This window comes from Scyliorhinus torazame, chromosome 18, assembly GCF_047496885.1.
Source record: "Scyliorhinus torazame isolate Kashiwa2021f chromosome 18, sScyTor2.1, whole genome shotgun sequence".
NCBI classification, from domain to species: Eukaryota; Metazoa; Chordata; class Chondrichthyes; order Carcharhiniformes; family Scyliorhinidae; genus Scyliorhinus; species Scyliorhinus torazame.
The window spans coordinates 44,458,415-44,484,661 of NC_092724.1; the positions used below are offsets into that span (position 1 = coordinate 44,458,415).

Here is a 26,247-nt window from a genome sequence, read left to right on the forward strand (position 1 = left end):
TGGGGGGCTTCTTGATTCTCTTGAAGTCCACCTGCAAAATCAGGTTGGCGGAGGCACCTGTGTCCAGTTTGAACTGGATGGGGCAGTGGTTGACCTTCATCACTGCATGCCATTCGTCCTCGGAATCCACGGCCAGGATTGATTGGACTTGCGATGTGTCCGGTGTGGCGTATTGGCACTTCGTAATAATGCCCACTCGGTAAGTGTTGTCCAGGTATTCATCATCTGGATCCGTCGCACTGCCTGGATCAGAGTCATGCATTCAGTGTTGCACACTTCTGATGCGCCGCTGTCGGAATTGGGAGCGCTGGCTCCTGACTGGTGGCGCAGATCTGTACAGGGCTGCATAGTGGTTTGGTTTCCCACAGTTTAAACAGCGTTTGCCTCTTGCAGAGCTGGGTTTTTTTTAATGGGCAGTGCCGCAGTTCGCACACATCATGACGTCGGCGCCATGACACTCAGTGCGTTGTTGCGCATGCGCGGTGCTGTTCACGGACGTCTGTACCTGCGCAATGCGGTTTACGACCGTTTTGTGTTCCCGATCGCATTGCGCATGCGTCGGGCCCCGGGAAGAGCGTGCAAAATGGCCGCTTTCATCAATGTGGAGGCGCTGCATCCGGGAGATGGCCTGAACACTCTCCACCTCGTAGGATGCTTGTTTTTCACTTTCTGCCGTTTTGTACTGTGAATAGCGATTTTTAGAGTGCTCATGCACAGGACACGTTTCAATCGCAGCTGGCAGGGTCATGTGCTTGATTTTCAACAATTGCTCTCGCAGAGGATCAGAGTGGACTCCAAAAACGATTTGGTCTCTGATCATGGAGTCAGTGATATCACCGAAGTTGCAGGATTGCGCTAGCAGTCTAAGGTTAGTTAGATCGGAGGTGAAGGAATCGTCTTTACCTTGCATCCTCTGCTTGAAGATGTAGCGCTCGAAGATTTTGTTGGTGTCCACCTCGCAGTGGCTGTCGAATTTGTTCAGGATGGTTTGGTACTTCGTTTTGTCCTGCCCTTCGGAAAAGTGAAAGGAGTTGAAGATCTCTATCGCATGGTCACCCGCAGTGGTGAGTAGAAGAGCTATCTTCTGCGCATCGGTCACGCCATTGAGGTCGGATGCTTCCACGTATAGTTGAATGTTCTACTTGAATGATCGCCAGTTGGCACTAAGATTGCCGGTGGTCCTGAGCTGATGAGGAGCCTGAATTTTGCCCATTGTGCCTGTATGCATTAGCTGGTTGTCACGGATCTTGCGGAGTTGAACTAAATAGATTGAACAGTCACTCCTGGTATCATGTTGTGTTATGCTGCTTCGGATAACACAGGCTGTTACTTGATGAAGTCTTAACTAAAGGATGCTCCAGACTCTGAAATGAGTTCAACGTGCTTATTGAACTATTAACACAGTTCTCAGGACTTCCGGTTGCGGCGATGCACTGCTAAGCCACACGTTTCGGCAGCTCCCGTTCTAGCGGACTTTTGGGCTCTTTTTGGGAGCCCCAACGGAAATTTTTTCGGACCAACCCCAGTGTGGGGAGACGAAGTAAGGAGTCCCACCTGGGGTGTATGGAAAGGATCGGTGATAGTGGCCAGATTGCGAAGGATCCTTTGGAGCAGCGGCAGAGAAGAGAAGGAAGAAGCAAGATGGCGACGGATGGAGCCCAGACGACATGGGGCCCGGACCAGCAGGAATTCCTCCGATGGTGTGTGGAGGAGTTAAAGAAGGAGGTGCTGGCGCCGATGTTATTGGCAATCGATGGGCTAAAAGAAACGCAAAAGGCCCAGGCGATAGAGCTCCGTGGGGTGAAGGCAGCTGAGAACGAGGATGAGATTCTGGGCCTAGCGGTAAAAATGGAGACGCATGAGGCGCTACATAAGAGGTGTATCGAAAGGCTCGAAGTCCTGGAGAACAGCTCGAGGAGAAAGAACCTCCGTATTCTGGGTCTCCCCGAGGGAGTGGAGGGAGCTGACGTTGGGGCTTATTGTCAGCACGATGCTCCATTCGCTAATGGGAGCTGAGGCCCCCTCGGGCCCCCTGGAGTTGGAAGGGGCTCACCGGGTCCTTGCGAGGAGACCAAAGGCTGGAGAACCACCAAGGGCGATAGTGGTGAAATTTCACCGCTTCACCGACAGAGAGGCTGTTTTGAGCTGGGCCAAGAAGGTACGGAGTAGCAGGTGGGAGAATGCGGTGATACGAGTGTATCAGGACTGGAGCGCGGAGGTGGCGAGAAGGAGAGCGAGTTTTAATCGGGCCAAGGCGGTGCTTCACAAGAAGAAAATAAAGTTTGGGATGCTGCAGCCGGCGCGATTGTGGGTCACGCACCAAGATAGACACTACTTTGAAAAGTCGGAGGAGGCATGGACCTTCATCCAAGAAGAGAAATTAGACCAGAACTGAGGGACTGATGCTGTGGGGGAGATGACGATGTTGATGTACAGAAATGTAATGGGAGGTTCACAGTATCGGGACGATAGACGGGGTTTTTTCTCTTCTTGACGGGGGAACACTGAGAAATGTGGGCGCCGGTGGAAAAAGGGACTGAGGTGGGGGGTGGGGAATGGGGGAGCTGTGCCATAGGGGGCGGGGCCGATCCAGGAAAGCGCGGAGTTTTCCCCACGCTAGGGAGATGATGGCGGGAAGGTAGGCATAAGGAGGATGAGAGTTCCACACACGGGGGGGGGGGGTCAAGGAGAGAGCGGGGGAAGCCGGGGTCAGTTGGAGTCAGCTGACTTTCGGAAGCATCATGGGGGGAGTAACCATGCTAGATGGGGATCTAGCGGGGGGGGGGAGGAGGGGGGGGTCAACTGGGTTGCTGCTGCTGGGTGCGTGGGACTGGCCTAGAATAGGGGATGGCTAGTCGGCCGGGGGGTGGAGGTGGGGGGTGGCATCCCCCCAATTCGGCAGATCACGTGGAATGTGAGAGGCCTAAATGGGCCGATTAAGAGGGCCCGAGTGTTCGCGCACTTAAAAGGACTGAAGGCAGACGTGGTCATGCTTCAGGAGACGCATCTGAAGGTGGCAGATCAGGTCAGGTTAAGGAAAGGATGGGTGGGACAGGTGTTCCACACAGGGTTGGACGCGAAAAATAGAGGGGTGGCAATGTTGGTGGGGAAACGGGTGTCGTTCGAGGCTAGGAATATAGTGGTGGACAACGGTGGTAGATATGTGATGGTGAGTGGTAGATTGCAGGGAAAGGAGGTTGTGCTGGTAAATGTATATGCCCCGAACTGGGACGACGCGGGATTTATGAAGCGGATGCTGGGACGTATCCCGGACCTGGAGGTAGGGAGCCTGGTAATGGGGGGGATTTCAATACTGTGCTGGATCCAGGGTTAGATCGGTCTAGATCCAGGACCGGAAGAAGGCCGGCAGCGGCCAAGGTGCTCAGGGGGTTTGTGGAGCAAATGGTGGGAGTGGATCCATGGAGATTTGCCAGGCCGTTGGCCAAAGAGTCTTCCTTTTTCTCCCATGTCCATAAGGTATACTCCCGGATAGATTTCTTTGTTTTGAGCAGGGCACTGATTTCAAGGGTGGCAGGAACGGAGTATTCGGCCATAGCCGTTTCAGACCATACCCCGCACTGGGTGGATCTGGAACTAGGAGAGGAGAGGGAACAGCGCCCACTCTGGCGACTGGATGTGGGACTATTGGCAGATGAGGGGGTCTGTGGAAGGGTGCGGGGATGTATTGAGAGGTACCTGGAGGCCAATGATGATGGTGAGGTCCAGGTGGGGGTAGTATGGGAAGCGCTGAAGGTGGTGGTTAGGGGAGAGTTGATCTCCATTAGGGCTTACAAGGAGAAAAAAGAGGGCAAAGAAAGGGAGAGATTAGTGGGGGAGATTTTGAGTGTGGATAAAAGATATGCGGAGGCCCCGGACGAAGGACTATATAGAGAGAGGCGAAGACTTCAGACGGAGTTTGACCTGCTGACCACAGGGAAGGCAGAGGCACAGTGGAGGAAGGCACAGGGGATGAGATACGAATATGGGGAAAAGGCGAGCCGGCTGCTGGCCCACCAGCTTCGAAAGAGGATAGCAGCGAGGGAAATAGGGGGAGTTAGGGATGAAACGGGAATTACGGAGCGGAGTGCAGGGAAGGTAAATGAGGTGTTTAAGACCTTTTATGAGAGGCTATATAGGTCCCAACCCCCGGAGGGAAAAGAGGGGATGCAACAGTTTTTGGACCAACTAAGATTCCCGAGGGTGGAGGAGCAGGAGGTGGCAGGTCTGGGGGCGCCAATCGGGGTGGATGAGGTGACTAAAGGGCTGGGGAACATGCAGGCAGGGAAGGCCCCGGGACCAGACGGGTTCCCGGTGGAATTTTACAGGAAATATGTGGACCTGTTGGCCCCGCTGCTGGCAAGAACCTTCAACGAGGCCAGAGAAGGGGGAACTCTGCCCCCGACAATGTCGGAGGCGACGATAACATTAATCCTGAAGCGAGATAAAGATCTGCTGCAATGCCGGTCATATAGGCCTATCTCGCTCCTGAATGTAGACGCCAAGTTGCTGGCAAAAGTGCTAGCGACGAGGATCGAGGATTGTGTCCCGGGGGTGGTGCATGAAGACCAGACAGGGTTTGTAAAAGGGAGACAATTGAATGTCAACGTGCGACGTGGTAGCGATGGATGCAGAGAAGGCATTCGATAGGGTAGAGTGGGAGTATTTATGGGAGGTGTTGAGGAGGTTTGGGTTCGGGGAGTGGTTTGTCAGTTGGGTCAAACTCCTCTATGGGGCCCCAGTGGCAAGTGTAGCCACAAATCGGCAGAGATCGGAGTATTTTCGGTTACATAGGGGAACAAGGCAGGAGTGCCCCCTGTCCCCATTACTGTTCGCGCTGGCAATTGAACCACTGGCCATAGCGTTGAGAGACTCTAGGAAATGGAGGGGGGTGGTTAGAGGGGGAGAGGAACACCGAGTGTCACTCTACGCAGATGACCTACTGCTGTATGTGGCGGATCCTGTGGAGGGGATGACAGAGGTTCTGCAGATATTGAGGGACTTGGGAGATTTTTCGGGATATAGGCTTAATATGGGGAAGAGTGAGCTTTTCGTAGTACACCCTGGGGATCAGAGAAGAGGGATAGACGGCCTGCCGTTAAGGAGAGTAGAAAGGAGCTTCCAATATTTGGGGATTCAGGTAGCCAAGAGCTGGGGAACTCTACACAAACTCAATCTGACGCGGCTGGTGGAGCAGTTGGAGGAGGATTTCAAGAGGTGGGATATGCTGCCGCTCTCACTGGCGGGCAGAGTGCAGGCGGTCAAGATGATGGTCCTCCCAAGGTTTCTTTTTGTGTTTCAATGTCTCCCCATTTTGATTACTAAGGCCTTTTTTAAGAAAATAGATAGGAATGTTATGAGTTTCGTGTGGACAGGGAAGACCCCGAGGGTAAGGAGGGGGTTCCTGCAGCGCAGCAGGGATAGAGGGGGACTGACGTTGCCGAATCTGGACGATTATTACTGAGCCGCCAATGTGGCGATGGTTTGCAAGTGGGTGAGGGAGGGAGAGGGGGCGGCGTGGAAGAGGCTGGAGATGGCGTCCTGTAAAGGAACGAGCCTAAAGGTGCTGGTGACGGCGCCGCTACCGCTCTCCCCGAAAAGGTATACCACAAACCCAGTGGAGGTGGCAACCTTAAGGATCTGGGGGCAATGGAGGCGACATAGGGGGGTGACGGGTGCCTCGGTGTGGTCCCCGATCAGGAATAACCATCGGTTTGTCCCAGGAAGGATGGACGGAGGGTTCCAGAGCTGGCATCAGGCAGGAATTAGGAGATTGAGAGACTTGCTTATTGACGGGGAGTTTGCGAGCCTGGGAACGCTGGAGGAAAAGTATGAGTTGCCCCCGGGGAATATCTTTAGATACATGCAAGTGAGGGCGTTTACGAGGCAACAGGTGAGGGAATTTCCGCTACTCCCGACACAGGGGATCCAGGATAGAGTGATTTCCGGGGTATGGGTCGGGGAGGGCAAAGTGTCCGAAATATATCAGGAGATGAGAGACGAGGGGGAGGCGCTGGTAGAGGAGCTGAAGGGAAAATGGGAAGAAGAGCTGGGGGAGGAGATTGAGGAGGGTCTGTGGGCTGATGCCCTAAGTAGGGTAAATTCCTCGTCCTCGTGTGCCAGGCTTAGCCTGATACAATTCAAGGTTCTACACAGAGCACACATGACGGGAGCAAGGCTGAGCAGGTTCTTCGGAGTGGAGGACAGGTGCGGGAGGTGCTTGGGAAGCCCGGCGACCCACACACACATGTTCTGGTCGTGTCCGGCACTGGATGAGTACTGGAGGGGAGTGGCAAGAGTGATTTCAAAGGTGGTGAAGGTCCGGGTCAAGCCAGGCTGGGGGTTAGCTATATTTGGGGTAGCGGAGGAGCCGGGAGTGCAGGAGGCGAAAGAGGCCGATATTCTGGCCTTTGCGTCCCTGGTAGCCCGGCGAAGGATCTTACTCATGTGGAAGGAAGCGAAACCCCCCGGCGTGGAGGCCTGGATAAACGATATGGAAGGGTTCATAAAACTGGAACGGATGAAGTTTACGTTGAGAGGATCGGTTCAAGGGTTCTCCAGGCGTTGGCAACCGTTCCTTGACTATCTCGCGGAACATTAAGGGAAAATAGATTGTCAGCAGCAGCAGCCCAGAAGGGGGGGGGGGGAGCACTATGTTCTGTTACTTTGTTAGTTCACTATTTTATTTAAATAATGTTACTTATTAGTTATTGTGTTATCTTTTCCGTTGATTTGTAAGGTGGAAAAATTGTGTTTGAAAACTTTAATAAAATATATATTTTTTAAAACACAGTTCTCAAATGAGTTTGACTCTCTGCTAATCTAACTGTAGTAACTCAGTCTAACTGTACCAGCTTGCTCTAAGCCACGTGCTGGGGTGTGATCCTGCTGATCAACCCTGTCTAACTCTCTAGATGTCTGTCTGTGGAAAGAGACAGGGTGTGAGTGCCTCATCCCTTTTCTTGTGTTTATATCATGCCCCCTTGTGGTGATGCCACCTCTGAATGTCCAGATTGCCCATTGATTGTGTCCTATTCTGAGTGTTCATTGGTTTCATATTTGCATATCATGACAGAGAGGACTTAACAGGTTGACAACTGGCCTGTAGAAATAATGGCCTAACTGTTACTATTTAGCTGGGCCCTCATATATAGCTGCCAGTATTGTTGGGACCATGTGCTAAAACCACAGGATAAAGAAAGTTTGTTCCATTTTATCATCAATCCTCCAGAAAGCTACTGATATTACTGCATCCAGCCGTTTCATTGAACCCTTCGGCCCATCAAGTTTGCACTGCAAAAAAAACGACTCCAGATTTACACTAATCCCGCTTCCCAGCACTTGGCCTATAGCGTTGAATGCTATGACATTTCGAGTGCCCGTCCAAGTACTTTTTAAAGATTGTGAGGTTTCCTGCCTCAACTACCCTCCCAGGCAGTGCATTCCAGATCCCCCCCCCCCCCCCCCCCCCCCCACTGGGTGAAAGAACGTTTCCTCAAATCCCCTCTAAACCTCCTGTATCTTAAAATTATGCCCCATTGTTATTGACCTTTCAACTAAGAGGAACAGTTGCTTGCTTTCTATCCACCCTGCCCACGTCCCTCATAATCTTATACACCTCAGTCAGGTCCTCTCTCAGCCTTCTCTGTTCCAAAGAAAACAACCCAAATTTATCCAGCCTCTCTTCACAGCTAAAATGCTGCATCCCAGGCAACATTGTGGTGAATCTCCTCTGCATCCTCACTAGTGCAGTCACATACTTCCTGCAGTGTAGTGATGAGAACTAAACACAGTACTCCAGCTGTGGCCGAAACAAAGTCCTGTACCAACATAACTTCCCTGCTCTTACATTCTATGCCACGACTGATAAAGGCAAGAGTCCCATATGCCTTCTTAACTACCGTATTAATCTGTCCTGCGCCTTCAGGGATTTGTGAACAGGGGATGTTCTAACTTCGACACCTGCCTTGCCAACCTCATCCAGCTGTCAATCACCCTTCTTGACATCGGTTCAAAACCAGCTCCTCCCAGACCTGAATTTGTCATCTCCCACGTAGCCTCTAGTTAAGGGTCTTTTTACACCTCCATAAAATCCTCCGTGAGAGCTGACTTCGAGGCTGCAGGACCCCAGTTTATCAATTTATTCCTCATCCCTGATCCCTCCAACATCGTCTCTAGAGTTTCCATGGCTCCTGATTGGAAGGGGCTGCAGATCAAGAAATGTAGATACCATTTATGTATTTGTTTATTTATCCTTACTGTTGAATCAAGCCGTTTCTGTAAGGGATGCAGCAAATATGATCAAGTCCCGGCACTCACCACTTACGTCGTAAGTGACCTCCAGAGGAACCTGAAGACAGGCATATTGCTACAGGATCTCATAGCTGCCTATGATACAGTGTGGCGCACTGTCCTGCTCCTAAAGCTGTCTAGAATGCTTCCAACCTGGGTTGGGGAAACTGTTGAAACATCCCTTTGCAACAGACGATTCACAGTCCACCTTGGGCAAGGGAGGGTTGGATGGAGAAGAGAGGCCAACGAACAACCCTGTTCAACACGTTTAAATACGACTCTCCCATAAGTTGATCTATGCTGATGATGTCAGTTGTGCCACCAACCTTTCTGCACTCTGGACCAGGTCCTTAATCAGGACGTTACATAGTTAACAGACTGGAGCTCATAGCGTCTCACCCAGAATCCCTCTAAAACCATTGTGGTAAACCTATACTGGGTGATGTATGGTAGGACCTGTACTACAGGTACGACGGTAGTCCCTGCCGACTGGCTCCGCCCAGTAGGCGGAGTATAAAAATGTGTATCCTCCGTGCGGCAGCCATTTTGCCAGCTGCTGTGGGAGGCCACACATCTTAGAGCAATAAAGCCTCTGTTGTATTCAACTCTCGTCTTTGTGCAATTGATCATGCATCAATTTATTGTTCTAAGATTTTCAAAAGATAGACCTCCGTATCAAGCCGGATCGCCTGCAGCTGGATCCGCAATCAAGCAACGCCAAAAAGGACTTTCAACATTGGCTACCTTGTTTCGAGGCGTACATCAACTCGGCGCCAAGCCCTGTTCCGGAGGCTCAGAAAATACAGATACTGTACTCGAGGTTGAGCTCCACCGTCTTTCGCTGATCCAGGGCGTGCCAAACTATGCCGAAGCCATGACACTACTCAAAGAAAATTATGCCCAGAAGCCGAACACGCTCTTCGCCAGGCACGTACTCGCCACTCACTCTCAACTCCCTGGTGAGTCTACAGAAGACCTCTGGTGGGCCCTAATCCCACTAGTCCGGGACTGTGACTGTCAGGCCGTTACGACCATGGAACATTCAAACCTCCTTATGCGGGACGCTTTTGTTACGGGGATTGGGTCGGACCTCATACGCCAGCGACTTCTAGAGGGGGCCACGCTCGATCTCGCACAGACAAAGAAGCTCGTGCTTCTATGACGGTCGCATTGCGCAATATCCAGGCCAACACCCCCAGCCGCGCGACCCACCCCTCCTACGTATCATGGACCCCACAGATGGCTGCCCCAGCGGGGGCCTTAACCAGCCAATACGCCTGCACCACGCGCCAGCCAGCGAACCCGGGGGGTCCCCGATGTTACTTTTGCGGCCAGCAGAAACAACCCCGACAACGCTGCCCGGCCCGTGCTGCCATTTGTAAGACTTGCGGTAAGAAGGGGCACTTCGCCGCGGTGTGCCAGGCCCGCGCAGTCGCCGCTATCACCCCACCCCCCTCGTTTATGGACAATGGGCACCACCATCTTCACCTCCCCGGACCACGTACGGCCAGTGGGCGCCGTCATCTTCTCCCACTCATACCACGCGCGGCCAGTGGGTGCCGCCATCTCCTCCCCCTCAGACCAAGCGCCAGTGGGCGCCGCCATCTTCCCCTCCGCGCAACACATGCGGCCCATGGGCGCCACCATCTTTTTCAACCCCCGCCACGTGCGGCCCATGGACGCCGCCATTTTGTCCTCCCCAAGATCTTCAGGTGCCACCACCTTGTCTCCCCATGGCACATGGGCACCACCAGCGTTCCAGGACCCGTGCCCCCCGGGCACCCCATCATCCGACACCAGCGACGACCAACCGCGACTCGCCTCAGTGACCATCGACCAGTCTCGTCCGCACAACCTGGCTACCACATCGACCAGCGTTAAAATCGATGGACACGTGACCTCTTGCCTGCTGGACTCCTAGAGCACCGAAAGCTTCATCCACCCGGATACGGTAAGGCGCTGCTCCCTCACAGTACACTCCGCCAATCAAAGAATCTCCCTGGCCTCCGGATCCCATTTCGTGGCAGTCTGGGGGTACTGTACGGTCACACTCACGGTCCAGGGCGTAGATTTCAGCTACGCCTCCACGTCCTCCCTAATATCTGTGCTGCCCTACTACTCGGCCTGGACTTCCAGTGTAACCTCCAGAGCCTAACCCTGAAATTCAGCGGGCCCCTACCACCCCTTACTGTGTGCGGCCTCGTGACCCTAAAGGTCAATCCACCTTCCCTCTTCGCGAATCTAACCCCGGATTGCAAACCCGTCGCTACCAGGAGCAGACGGTACAGCACCCAGGACAGGACCTTCATCAGGTCCGAGGTCCGGCGACTGCTTGAGGAAGGCATCATCGAGGCCAGCAACAGCCCCTGGAGAGCCCAAGTGGTTGTAGTTAAAACTGGGGAGAAACACAGAATGGTCGTGGACTACAGCCAGACCATCAATCGGTACATGCAGTTCGACGCGTACCTCCTCCCACGCATATCTGGTTTGGTCAATCAGATTGCACAGTACCGGGTCTTCTCAACGATAGACCTCAAATCCGCCTACCACCAGCTCCCCATCCGTAAAGCGGACCGTCCATACACTGCCTTTGAGGCAGACGGTTGCCCCTATCACTTCCTTAGGGTTCCCTTTGGCGTCACCAATGGGGTCTCGGTCTTCCAAAGGGAGATGGACCGAATAGTCGACCGGTACGGTTTGCGGGCCACCTTTCCGTACCTAGATAACGTCACCATCTGCGGCCATGATCACCAGGACCACGATGCCAACCTTGCAAAATTCCTCCACACCGCCACTCTCCTGAACCTCACCTACAACAAGGAGAAGTGTGTGTTCAGCACGAACCGATTAGCCATCCTCGGCTATGTGGTCCAGAACGGAGTTCTGGGGCCCGATCCCGACCGCATGCGCCCCCTCATGGAGCTCCTCCTCCCCCACTTCCCCAAGGCCCTCAAACGCTGCCTGGGGTTCTTTTCATACTACGCCCAGTGAGTCCCAAACTATGCAGACAAGGCCCGCCCACTCATACAGTCCACCCATTTTCCCTTAACGGCCGAGACTCAATAGGCCTTCATCCGTATCAGAGGCGATATCGCCAAGGCCGGGATGCACGCAGCAGACGAGATGCTGCCCTTTCAAATGGAGAGCGACGCATCAGATGTCGCCCTAGCCGCCACCCTCAATCAGGCATGCAGGCCCGTGGCATTCTTTTCCCGCACCCTTCATGCCTCAGAAATTCGGCACTCATCCGCCGAAAAAGAGGCCCAAGCTATCATTGAAGCTGTGCTTCAATGGAAACATTACGTGGCCGGCAGGAGATTTACTCTCCTCACTGACCAACGGTCGGTAGCCTTCATGTTCAACAACACGCAGCGGGGAAAGATCAAGAATGAGAAAATCTTGAGGTGGAGGATCGAGCTCTCCACCTACAATTACGAGATTTTGTATCGCCCCGGTAAGCTCAATGAGCCCCCATGCGCCCTATCCCGAGGTACATGTGCCAGTGCACAAGTAGACTGACTCCGAGGCCCTGCATGACAGCCTTTATCACCCGGGAGTCACATGGTTGTACCATTTTATAAAGGCCCGCAATCTGCCCTACTCCATCGAGGAAGTACGGACAATCACCAGGGACTGCCAGGTCTGTGCGGAGTGCAAGCCACGCTTCTACCAAGCGGACCGTACGCGCCTGGTGAAGGCCTCCCGTCCCTTTGAGCGCCTCACCGTGGATTTCAAAGGGCCCCTCCCCTCCACCGACCGTAATAGGTATTTTCTCAGTGTGGTCGATGAGTACTCCAGATTCCCCTTCGCCATCCCATGCCCCGACATGACGTCTGCCACCGTCATCAAAGCACTCAACATAATCTTCGCTCTGTTCGGTTTGCCCGCCTACAGTGACAGGGGATCCTCCTTCATGAGTGATGAGCTGTGTCAGTTCCTGCTCAGCAGGGATATCGCCTCCAGCAGGACGACAACCCCCGGAGAAACGGACAGGTAGAGAGGGAGAACAGGACGGTATGGAGGGCCGTCCAACTGGCCCTATGGTCCAGGAACCTCCCGGCCTCCCGCTGGCAGGAGGTCCTCCCTGATGCACTGCACTCCATTTGGTTGTTACTATGCACCGCCACTAACAACACACCCCATGAACGTCTCTTTGCCTTCCCCAGGAAGTCCACATCCGGGGTGTCACTCCCGACTTGGCTCGCAGCTCCAGGACCCGTCCTTTTCCGTAGGCACGTCCGAATCCACAAGGTGGACCCGTTGGTGGAGAGGGTGCAGTTGCACCATGCAAACCCCCAGTATGCCTACGTGGCATACCCCGATGGCCGCCAAGATACTGTCTCCCTCAGGGACCTAGCACCAGCAGAGTCCCCACACACACTCCCCTCCGGCCCGGCGCCACCCTACCCTCCCCCGGCGCCCCCAGCAGCAACCCCTCCAGGACCATCCGTCCTCCCCCTGCCCACGCCCGAGGATGAAGAGGATTTTGGCACGCTCCCGGAGTCACCGAAGACCAGACCAGCATCGGCATCGCCGCCACCACTGCGTCGCTCCCATCGGCACATCAAGGCCCCGGACCGGTTGAATCTCTAACTAGTCCATTGGACTTCAAAAGACATTTTTATCTCACAAAAATTGTACATGTAAAATTCAGTTGTATATAATTCTCCACCACCCTCGCCAGTCTCAATTTTAACAGGGGGTGAATGTAAACTACTGTTACACCTATATTAGGTGATGTGTGGCAGGACCTGTAACTCAGGTACGACGGTAGTCCCTGTAGGGCCCAGTAGGCAGAGTATAAATATGTGTGTCCTCTGTGTGGCAGCCATTTCGCCAGCTGCTGTGGGAGGCCACACATCTTAGAGCAATAAAGCCTCAGTTGTATTCAACTCTCGTCTTTGTGCAATTGATCGTGCATCAACCATATCCATTGTATTCCACCTCCGCAATGCCAGTGCCAGCCAAACATTTATTGCGTGTCTACATGGATGGCCAGAGACTAAAGCATGAGCTCATCACAGCAGACTTGGGAGTGACTCGAGCTAGGACTCTGGCCTTCAGGGAACATCTGAAGAAAACAGCAGCAAAGGTAAAAACCAGAAACAATCCACTATCCAAACCTGCTGGATCTACACAAGGCGCTGCAGTCACAACTCTCTGAACCTCAGCGCTTACCTGGTCGTATTGCACAGCAGAGCACTATGCACCTGTCTGACAAAGGTTATCACATACACATCTTGCTGTCACTTAATTGAATGCTAAGAAACACATCAGAACTTGAACTCGCCGCTTAACACTTGGCTTCCTGTCCTAGTGAACATCACTCCCCCACTCATCCACCGACTGACAAATACCCACAAGCTGGTTGAAACCATCCATGTTGTACCTCACGTACCCACTCCACTATGACCTGTTCCATCCACCTACTGCTCACCTTCCATCTCAGCGTCCCATATGGAGCGCCCTTCCTGCGAAAGATCTACCAGCAGTCTCCTGTGGGTCCAGGAACTGGAAACAAGGGAAGTCACGAACAGATTCCTTGTGACAAACCCCATCAATCAAATGGCTGTGAACTACCAAGGCAAGTGTGGTCTCTGGTCTCTGTGGTCATCTGTACTCGATGAAGTTTAGAAGGATGAGGGGGATCTTATTGAAACTTACAGAATACTGAGAGGCCTAGATAAAGTGAATGTGGAGAGGATGTTTCCACTAGTAGCAGAAACTAGAACCCAAGGGCACAACCTCAGACTGAAGGGACGATCCTTTAAAACAGAGATGAGGAGGAATTTCTTCACTGAGAGTGGTGAATCTGTGGAACTCATTGCCGCAGAAGGCTTTGGAGGCCAAGTGACTGAGTGGCTTTAAGACAGAGATAGATAGGTTCTTGATTGATAAGGGGATCAGGGGTTATGGGGAGAAGGTAGGAGAATGGGGGATGAGAAACATATCAGCTATGATTGAATGGCAGAGCAGACTCGATGGGCTAATTCTGCTCCTATGTCTTATGGTTGAAACAGGTTTTGGACAGGTCAGAGTCCCTGTGCAGCCAACCTCCACCACTGGGGGGTCTCAGTATGCACTTGTCAGAGACACAGACAATGCTGCACATTGCTGAGGTGTGTCCCCTCTGCAGACTAAATGGTGGACTAATCGCATTGAATTCAACAAATGAAGGGGCTATCGCTTGGTTTTGGGGGTTTACATGAACTAAATAATAGTAATAATAATGTTAGAATAAATCCATTCTCAAGATGTTATTCCTATTAACCACGCACTGGATAAGTTCGGACACCACATTATGTGAAACATGGAAGTTGAGCTCTGGATCAAATATAGCCAACTAGTTCCAAGTATTTAAGAGCAGAGGCAAGAACACATAATAAAAAATCAATCAATGTTAGGAAGCAGTTGAAAAATGAGTTCACCAATGTGTCTGGTGTACTCGAAGCTCAACTGTTTACCAGTGGGGCAGCACGGTGGCGCAGTGGGTTAGCCCTGCTGCCTCATGGCGCCGAGGTCCCAGGTTCGATTCTGGGTCACTGTCCATGTGGAGTTTGGACATTCTCCCCGTGTCTGCGTGGGTTTCACCCCCACAACCCAAAGATGTGCAGGTTAGGTGGATTGGCCACACTAAATTGCCCCTTAATTGGAAAAAATGAATTGGGTACTCTAAATTTTTTTTTAAAAAGTGTTTACCAGTGAAGAGATGAGACCAGTATTTCCTCAGCTTTACAGCCTGGTTATAGAGACTCTTGGAGCTTTTCCTTGACTGAGGGTAGAGGTGCTGCCGCATGGCTTTGACTTCCTGTTTGTTCTCCGGATTGAAGAACACCACAATGGGGTACCACTTGACATAATTTAACCGCTCTATGGCTGAAGGTGTGATATCAAGCAGTCCATGTTTGTTCTGTAAATTAAATTGGGTCAGTTAACAGAAACCTTCTTTGTTAGATTGGCCTCTTTAAATAATTATTATCCCCCCCCCCCTCCACCACCCTATAGGTGCTGATTCTTGCTAGGTTGCACCTCCACACACATTTGTTACCCACCTGTATCTTACAAAATGACTCCAAGTGTGAGCTTAAATAATGAGCATAAGAAAACTATTCAACCACAGGGTAGTATCACAGCCAAGACTGTGTCCCCTGTGTCTGTTCCACCATTCAATGAAATCATGGCTGATCTAAACCTTATCTTCATCTACTGCCTTGGTTCCATAACCTTTAATACCCTTACCTAACAAAATCCTCAATTTCAGTTTATACAACCACCCCCCCCACCCCCCCACGCCCTGTCTCAATAGTTGAAATGAAATGAAAATCGCTTATTGTCACAAGTAGGCTTCAAATGAAGTTACTGAGAAAAGCCCATGGTTGCCACATTCCGGCGCCTGTTCGGGGAGGCTGGTACGGGAATTGAACGGTGCTGCTGGCCTGCCTTGGTCTGCTTTAAAAGCCAGCTCTTTAGCCCTGTGTGGAGAGAGTTCCAGATTTCCATTACCCTTTGGCTGAACAGCTTAGCTCTAATGTTAAGGTTATGCCTCCATGTTATGGAGTTCTCCATGAGAGGCAATATCTTCTCTTTATGCTCATTGATGTCCACATTTGTGAATACTGAAATAACGTCTCTGGTGGATTCTGCTCCCTTTCTAACCCTGGAGCATTGAGGCCAATTGTAATATCTCCAACTGCTGCCCAGGTGGGGATCAACCAGCTCAGACCAGAAACCAAACCTGAGACTTTACTGGTCCATATTGTTCCGGTGGCGCATTAACCTGAATAGCTATTGATTGAGTTGCTTATGGAGAAAGTTGAATAAATGATAATGAACACAATTGGTAGAGTCCTTCTCACCTTTTGAGCAATAAGCCGTACAGTTTCAAGTTTGATAATAGATGATGATCCCACTTCTTCAGAATTCCTCTGTACAGTTTCTAGAATGCACACATTATAGGATTAGTGGGAGCTCAGCACATTCATGTTGATCGTAATGCAACAATGCATGCCAATGGATAACCAGCTCTTTTATCTCAAATGCAGGGGTGAGAGCTTGTTGTGTGTAAAATGGCTGTCACATCCTCTTACATAACAACACTGACTGCATCTGAAACGGAATTCATTGAATCTGAAGTACTTTGGAGACATCCAAAGGATTATATAAATGCAAGATTTTTCTCTTATATTCAACTGTTATTTATGAGGTATGTTTAAAGGTGGATTGGAAGTAAATACATTAAACTTTGGCATGGTACAAAGAACATTAGGTACAAAGTTCAAAGAACATTAGAGCCTTTCTTTTTCAAACTAAAGCACATTCTCCACGCACAAACTGTAGATATTCACACTGAGAAATATCTTTGTGTATAGGTGTGTGCAAAACGCTTTAGATGGGGTGGAGGAATGGGTCAAATTAGGGCAAATGACATTTTATCTAGACAAATGCAATGTGATGCATGTAGGGTGGACGAACACACAATATGCTTACCATTTACAGGGAACAATATTGGAATTGGTCAAGGGAAAAAGGATCTATTCAAAGGATGAAAAAAGGTCATCAATCTGAAACATTAACCCTGTTTCTTGCTTCACAGATGCTGCCAGACCTAGCGAGTCCTTCCAACATTTTCCCTTTTTATTTCAGGTTTCCAATATCCTCAGTATTAGAGAAGGATCTAGATATTATTGTTTACATATATCTCTAGGTTCATGACTAATGCAGACAAAATCCATTGCCAAAGAAGATAGTGTATCAGATACATTAACGGCGTTCAAAAGGCATCTCGACAAATACATGGATAGGATGGGTATAGAGGGATACGGCATTAGGAAGTGCTGAGGGTTTTGGCCAAGGGTGGGTATTATGACTGGTACAGGCTTGGAAAGCTGAAGGGCCTGTTCCTGTGCTGTATTGTTCTTTGTGTCGGGTGCATTCATAGAACCATTCTATACACGTCAAAGGACACCAATCTCTCCTTGTGCAGGTCATTAGTTAGACCATATCTAGAGCCATGTGTTCAGTTTTGTTTCCCTCACATAGCGAATGACATGGCAGTTTCATACGTTCATAAGATATAGGAGCAGAATTAGGCCATTTGACCCATCGAGTCTACTCCGCCATTCAATCATGGTTGATCTTATCCTGTCCTGAACTCCACCGTCCTATTTCAGTGAAGGTTCAGAGAGAGGCACGTGAATAATTCCTCATCTTAAAAATCCTAAATTGCTCTAATAGGGTTAAAGATCAGTATTGACTTTGAGGCAACCTGATAGAAGTGTATAAAGTAACAAAAGGGCTGCACTGAGTATGCACCAATGATTATTTCAGTTTGGCAGACTAGGGAAGACCAGAAATCATGTATTCAAACGATGCAAGGATGAGAATAGGGTAGATGTTGGGTGGTTCTCCCCTTCCCAGAGAGCAGTGGACATACGGAATAAGGATACATGGATACAGAAGAAAGCTGTCTTTTGTTGTAGTAGAGATCACATCATGTAAAATGTACACCATTTACCAATTACCATCAGCATGGCTAGTGTGATACTCTGGATTTGTTTTGATTCTGAGTCTGAGAGGATCAGAGAAGAATTTTCCAGATTGTTTTTCTCTTTGTGGCCCTGGAATTTTTTTTGTCTCTGGTTTAATTCCTCTTCCAGGTGGTTGGATCATTATAGGTGAGAGGGAACATTTAATCATTCTCCTCCAGGCCAGAGAAATTTGAGGCAGAGTTAACGGATGTGCTCATATTTTCCTATCTGCCTTTTTCCATGTTTGTCTATGAATTCAGAGAGAGCAGGTCTCTCTCTGATAGGGAATGCCTTTTGGTTGCAACCCTGATCTTTATTTTATTTCCAAACTTGCTTCTCATTTCTTGTGTCTTGCAATAGTGGAAGCTGAAATAACTAAACGCACAAATGCAAGAATGCCCCTGTCCAACTGAGATCAAGATCTAAAACCAACCAATCCAACACTGACCAAAAGTATCTCTATTTCCAGGTAACTAAAGTCATGGCAAGGTGAATACTCACGGGCAAGCTCAAACTGGTCAGGCTGGTCGCTGACCAATCTCTGAGTAGCAATATCTGAAATTGGTCCAAGAATCACAACAGGCCTTTTATAGCTGGCTGTAATAAAGACATTAAATTATTAAAGAAAAATCAATCCATTCCAGATTAATAAAAACATGTAAATAATACCCATTTAGTTCACCTCAGGCAGCTTTGCCTCTACCAAGACTGAAAGCCTTGTTAGTATTAAATTCTCTGTCCTGCAGGTTAAACCTGAGGCCCTTGGTGCCTGCTCCAGTGGCTCAGGTGGATGAGAGGTGGGTGAAACAAAGAACTTGCATTTTGCAAGATGCTTTCCACAACTTCAGGACACCCCAAAACATTTCACAAGCCAATTGGATACTTTTAAAATTGCACTTATGTAATGCATGGCCACCAATTGATGCACAGCAAGATCCCGCTAACAGCATTGAGAGATATCACATGATAATCTGGTTGGTTGAGTTGGCCAGGACACCTGGACAACTCCTTTAGCCCTCTTGGAATAGGAACAGAGGATATTTTGCATCCACTTGAGCACAGGTGGGAGTCTCTTAAACCATTCAAAGATATCATCTCTGATGGTGTAACATGCCATCGGCACTGTACAGTCAAGTATCAACCCAGAGTATGTATGAAATTTGCTAGAAACGGACTTGAATCGGCACTCTTCTGACTGTAAATATTGCCACTGATAAAGTGCTGGGTTAATGTAATCTGTCTTTAAGAGCAACTAAACTGATGAATCAGAAAATGCAACTGTCATTAAACATTCTAGTTAAGATAAGCAGATGTGAGCTTCACACCAGCATTAACAAGTTCCACACTTGTGCCCCAAGCACCAAGTTCCAATTGTAACTGTGCAAAACTACAAGTGTAGCAGCAGAATGGGATAGGAGGATTAAACCTGGCATAAATCTGCGACTGACAAGGATTTGATGTTGTTCTACTCTCCTCCCTGTCTGTTCACTGCTCTCCATCTCCCTGTTTCTCGGTCTTTCGTTCTCCGATTGAATTTCTCCCTTTACTGCTCTCACAATAACCTGTTTGTCTCTCTCACACAAACACACACACACTTGTTCACCTATCCTCATGAGGGCTTTGAAGAGATGTAATAGCTGTTACATAGGCATGGGGGGGGGCAGTGGTGTAGTGGTATTGTCACTGGGCTAGTAACCCAGACACTTTGGATTTTGAATTTGAATGAAAGCACTGTTGTTAAAGTCCACCTAGTTCACTAGTGTGAACCATTTAGGGAAGGAAATCTTCCATCCTCACCTGGTCAGGCCTACATGTGGTTGACTCTGAAATGCCACTCAGTTCAAGGGCAATTAGGAATGGGCAATAAATGCTGGCTCAGCGAGTGAAGCCCACATCGCATGAATGAGCTTTTTAAAAAAATACCCGTGGCTCTGGGGTTTATGGTTCCCCTCGAACTTGATCATTTAAATGATGGAACCCACTCCATGTTTATTCTTGACACAGGCTAAATCACATAACATTCTCTATTTTTTGTACCTTCTCTCAAAATGACCCGTTCGTAGGGGGGAAATTTGCTCTGAATCGTCAAGGCTGAAAGGTTTTCTCTGCTCTTCCTCAGGTTTTTCTTGGCACCTCTGAGGCCGCGCATTTTCCAGAACTCCGCCCGGGCTCCACTCGATGAACTGGATGGGGCTTTTTGCATTAGTTCAGCTTTGGCAAGCTGTTCAGCTCTATTGGGGAAATGAAGAGCACAAAGTGTGATGGTAGATTGTTGCACCACAGATAGCTTTCCTTTAAGTAAAATTACCACCGCCCAACTCCATTGCACAAGGACAGAGTACTGTAATGGGTTTGTGAGTAATCCAGGGGCCTAATAATTGAGGTGTCAATTAAAATTCCATGATGGAGGGTGGCATGTGGCGCAGTGGTTAGCACTGGGACTGTGGAGTTGAGGACCCGGGTTTGAATCCCGGCCCTGGGTCACTGTCCGTGTGGAGTTTGCACATTCTCCCCATGTCTGCGTGGGTTTCACCCCCACAACCCAAAGATGTTCAAGTTAGGTGGATTGGCCACGCTAAATTGCCCCTTAATTGGAAAAAAAAATAATTGGGTACTCTAAATTTATTTATTTTTTAAATTCCATGATGGTAGTTTGAGAACTTGAACTTGAATTTTGAAACTCAACAATCAGAAAAAGTGACCATGTTATCAGGATTTTATTACAATCCAACTGATTCACTGTGGGGCCCATGCCCTTTAAAGGGGTGCGCTCTCGGATGGTCACTTGACCCATTCAGCCAATCAGGCCGGAGGACCCAACCCGGGGGTTGAGCATGGGATTTCCTGTTAGGCGTTTGGAGTCGTGGAGTTTGGTAACCTTTATCTCACTCTCTGTATATAGTTACTTACCTTGATAAATCATTTATTCATTGATCTACTTGGAGGTCACCAGACCTTCAAGACTACATTCACCCATGTACCTGAGGCAAGGAAATTGTCACCCTCACCTGTTCTGGTCCATGTGTGAATCCATTTCCATACTAAACAAGTTGATTCATAGCTGATCTCCAAAATGAATTAGCAAGCCACTTAGATATATCAAACAACTATTTCACTAAGCCACTTTCTCAGGGCAAGAAATGCTGCATTTGCCAATGACGCCCACATCCCAAAAATTAATTTAAAAACTCCTTTATGAGGTTGTAAACTACACAATTTTAAACTGAGTTAAACGCCATGCAATTTGGTTTTAAAGTCCAAATTTACACCTCCCCTGACTCAACTGGTTAAGTCAGCAAATATCTAAGGCCTGTAGCCCAAGAGGACCCCCAGACTGGACCTGTGGTTTCTTCCATTAGCCTACCTCAGCCAGGAAAATGGTAGACATAATTAATATCAGTGTCCTTTGGGCTAGAAATAATTGGGGGTGAAGGCGGGGGGACATCAGGGTGAGTACAGCTGAATTGGCCAGGTTCCTACCTCTGAGCAGTGACCCTAACCCAGGTGCTCATGTACTAGCATCAAGTGGAGGAAAGATTAGGCTCATCTGTGATGCTCTCACTCTCTTGGCCCACACATGGCAAATGGCCATCGAAAGAAGGGAGTAGATAGTACCCATAGTTCCCTGCTGCTGTAAAGATTCCAGAAGAAAATGAATGTGGGAAAGAGAAATTTTAAAACTCATTGACTGGGTACAAGAGTCCTTGTTTCGATTTCTGGCTGGGCTGGAATTTGTTGATTTCAACCAAGGTGGTGGATAGGATCAGATACAATGAGTCGATACCTTGAAGAACATAAGGGAGCAAGGTTTACTAATTTGATACATCGGATAGCATAAATTTGTTGAAGCAATGACTTGACATTCCTAACCCAGCTTGAAATGAAACACTGGCTCCTCATCTTTTAGCCCATCTTCATTAGAGTCCCAAGTCAGACCACAGACCTGTTCTTGCTTGGGATGGTGCCCTTGTCCTGCTCTTTGAAGTCTCGGCCGATTCGCACAGCATACCATGCTCCCAGCTTCCCTTTATACATGGTATCGACGACTTGGAAAACCTCTCCTCTCCCGAAGCTTAGGTCGCGTGTCCCTTCTACCTCATGGTCAAAGTGTGTTCGTACGTAGAAAGAGTCCCCAACATTTGAGTTGATCATTTTCTTGTAAACTGAAAAGAAAGGGACTATTGTGTCGTTTTGTATTTAGAAATAATGTGGTCAGGCAGATAATGAAATCGGGCAAAAAAACAAAGATTCAGAACTTTTTTGAATAATTCACATTCCTTTCATTTAAAAACAATAAAGAAGCATATAGACGATAAAATAAATGTAAAGACAGAAATCTATTCTATTCATTCCTAAATATGAAAGCTTGTGGTCTAATGCCCATCAATCACACTTCACATGTCACGCTCTAAAGTGTCAAAAGCATTAAAAAAAGAGAAAATCAATCATATCTTGCTGCTTTGTGACCCAGCCTCCCCCAAGGTCATGATCTGGGGATTTACTGCAGATGCCAAGTAACGTAAACTTCCCTCAGCAAGCAACTCCAGCTGAGCTCAGGCTGTCCCACAGAGCAATACAGTTCCCTCCACCATGGAAACGCAACATCCCGACTGTGCTCCAATCTGTGAACAATGTCACGAGGATCAACTAAAGTCAAGAAGACAGAAAGAGCTGAGAAATTCTTCTTAGTTTTCCGTTTAGTGCCTACTCGCTATGCTTTCCTTTAAAGTAAAGGCCAGCTTGTGACTGTCTTCTTGGGGGACAGGGCAGGGTGGCGAGTGTTGGGCGAAAGTAGATCTGTTATTACGTTTGGAACTCCAAGTGCCTCAACGATGGCACAACTGGGGTTTCTTGTCTGAAACCAAATCAACCCTCTTTGGCCGACTTGTTAATCCAGACAAGTCTGCAGGGCATTGATGATAATTGATTAACCAGCCGGTTCACTAATTTAGGGGTAGTCTTGTCACTCGGGACTGGGCATTTTACCACCCAACTCCGAATAATCCTCCCTCAATGCCCAAACTGGGCACAAGTTGCACAGGTTTAGCTGGTTAAACTCCAGCACACTTGAGGCCCATATAAACCTATGCCTTAAATTCTCTGGTCTGGAAGGTTAGGTGTGTCTCTGTGGAAAGAGAATTCTGCATTAATTATGAATTCAGCAGATGCAGATTCCTTAGCATTTTGATTTTGAAACGTTTAAACATGCTGATGGCTTGCCACATGTGCTTGGCACCTAGCATCAAAAATAACCCTGGAATTGGGTGTGTAGAAGGTGTATTACAGTTACTGTTACCATGAACAGTTAGTTAATCTCAGCTGAAGTAAGTGAGGGAACTCCTTGGGGTAAGAAGGGGAAAATCAGTCCGGGTTCTTGTTCCTGATCATTATCTGCAACTTTGGCAGCTAGAACTGCTCTTGGGCATTGAGTAAGAACAGGAAGAGCCTCCACTGTTAGTACCCTTGTTGGTCAAAGGAAATTCTGGACGAGCTCACACCTGAGGAGTGGTCGCTCTGGTGGAGGGACTGAGGGAAGAATTCTGAGAATCTGTGGAGTCCCACCCCAGTAAGAACCAGATAATTATTTGCCAAAAAATAATGTACATAAAAATATACAAAAGGTAGGAATTTACATAACAGGTTATACTCACTGTCCTCCTTCCTCTGAGCTTTAATCTCCACCACGTCTCCTTTCGGTATATCTAACATGAGCAGCACTGCCTCCTCACGGGTGAGGTTTTGGAAGTTGACATTATTCACCTACACTCAGTTTAAAAAAAAATGAACGGCTGAGCTTTGCAACAAAAACTCAAATTTTCATCCTTGTTCTTTAACTGTGGAGCAGAGGGTCCACAGGACCATTCCTCATGGGTGACCCTCAATAGTGATTGTTCACAGGATACCGGGCTGCAGATGAAATCACAGCCACATCCAATTGTGTTCTCACTCAATATCTATTCATGACCAGGAATTGCTGGATATTGATTAGTTGTGGCATTGCCATAGAGCCAGTTATGGCCCCACCACTGCCAAACACAGCTAAAGACGAGACCTTTCCAGTCTGTATAAATCATGCACGGTTGTTTGTTGAGCCATGAGGGTGTTGTTGGCCTGTACTTTCATTTCACACCTGCTGTTACTGTCACTGTTCAATCGCAAACTAAGTTGCATAAATGACCCCTCTTGCATGAGCATTTGGCTCCCTGCGCTTCAACATTATTACATCAGAAGTCAACCTCAATGCACCCAATTAGTCAGAAGCCTGGCTCTCTCACACTGCGCAGACTAGCTAAATGTTCCAGCACAAAAATGAACAGTGCTAATGATTCTTTTCTCCCACGAACAAACATGGTGAATCAGAATTACCTGCTCCCTCATAGCCTTTAAAATTTCCCAACCGTTCCTAGACGTGTCTCGCGGAGCGCTAGAAAGAGGTCGGTCAGCAGCAGCAGCAACCCAGGGAGGGGGGGGGGGGGGGGGGGGGCTTCTTCCGGGGGGGGGGGGGGTGTATTTGGGCGGGGGGAGGGTTTTTTTCCCAGGGGTATTTGTAAAAGGCATATGGGAGGGTTAATATGTGCGGGAGAAACCCATTGTATAAGTTCTGTATTATGTTTGATTGATATGTTTATGTTTTGCTCTGTTCTTTTCTCTTTTTCTTTTCTGTTACGGGGGGGGGGGGGTTTACTTGGTTGAAAATTTTTGTTTGAAAAACTTTGAATAAACATATTTTCAACAACAAAAAAAATTTCCCTTTTCCATACAAATATCTTTTCCAAACAAATAGGGAGCACGGTAGCACAGTGGTTAGCACAAGTGCTTCACAGCTCCAGGGTGTCAGGTTCGATTCCCGGCTTGGGTCACTGTCTTTGTGGAGTCTGCACGTTCTCCCCGTGTCTGCGGAGGTTCCCTCTGGGTGCTCTGGTTTCCTCCCACAGTCCAAAGATGTGCAGATTAGGTGGATTGACCATGATAAATTGCCCTTAGTGTCCAAAAAAAAGGTTAGGTGGGGTTACCGGGTTACGGGGATAGGGCGGAGGCATGGGCTTAAATCGGGTGCTCTTTCCTAGGGCCGGTGCAGACCCGTTGGGCCGAATGGCTTCCTTCTGCACTGTAAATTCTATGATTCAATCTAATTCCCTCCTAAATTCATTTGTTTTCTTCTTCGACAGCAAGTAGTGTTGGATTCGATATGCTAACCGATTAATGGGATCTAATCTAATCGCACCTTCTATCATTTTCCTGAATCCTTTTGTGTTCTTCCTTTTCAGACGCTTATGCCACTCTGTATAAATTGTGCTTTAGTTTCTTCCATGGTAGGCATTTTAGGTACATTATTCCATGTTTTAATTCTCCTCTGTGTGAAAAATAAATCTTCTAACTTCCCCCTTGAACCAGTGATCATTCTGATTCTGCGCCCCTCGTATAGAGTCGGCTCGGTGCTCGTCTGAATGTCTTCAGATGAACCAATTTCAATGCCTATGTATTGTGCTGATGGAGGCGGTGGGTGGATCTGGGTTTTTTTCAATTTAGACCCTTGAGACCTTTGACCATATAAATTCTTCAGGTTGATGAGCCAAAGAAACACGCTAAAAAAATCCATTAAGACCATAGAATCCCTATCGTGCAGAAGGAGGCCATTTGGTCCATCAAGTTTGCAATGACCCTCCGAAAGAGCACCCCACCCAGGCCCACTCCCGCTCCCCATCCCTGCAACCTTTTGGACACTAAGGGGCAATTTAACCTGGCCAATCCACCTAACCTGCACATCTTTGGACTGTGGGGGGAAACCACAGCACTTGTAGGAAACCCGGAAGCCCAGGCAGACTCGGGGAGAATGTGCAAACTCCACACAGCCAGTCACCCAAGGTCAGAATCGAACCCTGGTCCCGTGAGACAGCAGTGCTAACCACTGTGCGACCCCATGGCAAGCGAGAAACATTTAGAGATTTTGGGATATCAGTGACAATAATTTAGAATTGAGCATTCAGTTACCTGTAGAATTTGGTCTCCTTTCTGGATTCCCTGTTTGGCTGCAGGACTGTCATCGAGAACTCGAGATACAAATATCCCAACATCATTGCCTCCCGCCAGCTGCAGCCCAACATTGGCATCCTTGACAAACCTGGCCACTTTCATGTCTGGACTGTAGCTAAACATTGAAACACAGGGTTAACTGGTTAGTGAGCACATTTGGAGGCTCAATAGGATAGGGCTGAAAACAGGCAAGGGGGATTGCGATACGATGATCTCATTAATGGGATTCAGTCAGCATAGCAATTTCATGCTGTCTCCTCATTATTCTGATTGATGAACGGGGCCAGCGCTAACCCTGGGCTTGGCTTCATGCAGTGGCTTGCTCACACAACGTAAAGCAAGCCTGTACTGCATAAAGTTAGCTTGCACCTCTTAAAGGGAACGTGCATGCTGGAGG

At 48.8% G+C, this 26,247-nt stretch overlaps 1 protein-coding gene across 2 annotated transcripts in view; it reads right to left on the minus strand.

The window, feature by feature from the left end:
- The window catches only part of LOC140395179 (tight junction protein ZO-3-like), a 137,407-nt gene that overhangs the window by 28,233 nt on the left and 82,927 nt on the right, over window positions 1-26,247 (minus strand). For both annotated transcript variants that reach the window (XM_072482686.1, XM_072482688.1), the window contains exons 11-17: window positions 25,809-25,965; window positions 23,468-23,576; window positions 21,760-21,979; window positions 19,854-20,047; window positions 18,318-18,413; window positions 16,146-16,225; window positions 14,989-15,199 (exon numbers count right to left, since the gene is read on the minus strand). In XM_072482686.1, coding sequence (XP_072338787.1) covers window positions 14,989-15,199; window positions 16,146-16,225; window positions 18,318-18,413; window positions 19,854-20,047; window positions 21,760-21,979; window positions 23,468-23,576; window positions 25,809-25,965 — 1,067 coding nt within the window. The remainder of the gene's footprint in view (window positions 1-14,988; window positions 15,200-16,145; window positions 16,226-18,317; window positions 18,414-19,853; window positions 20,048-21,759; window positions 21,980-23,467; window positions 23,577-25,808; window positions 25,966-26,247) is intronic.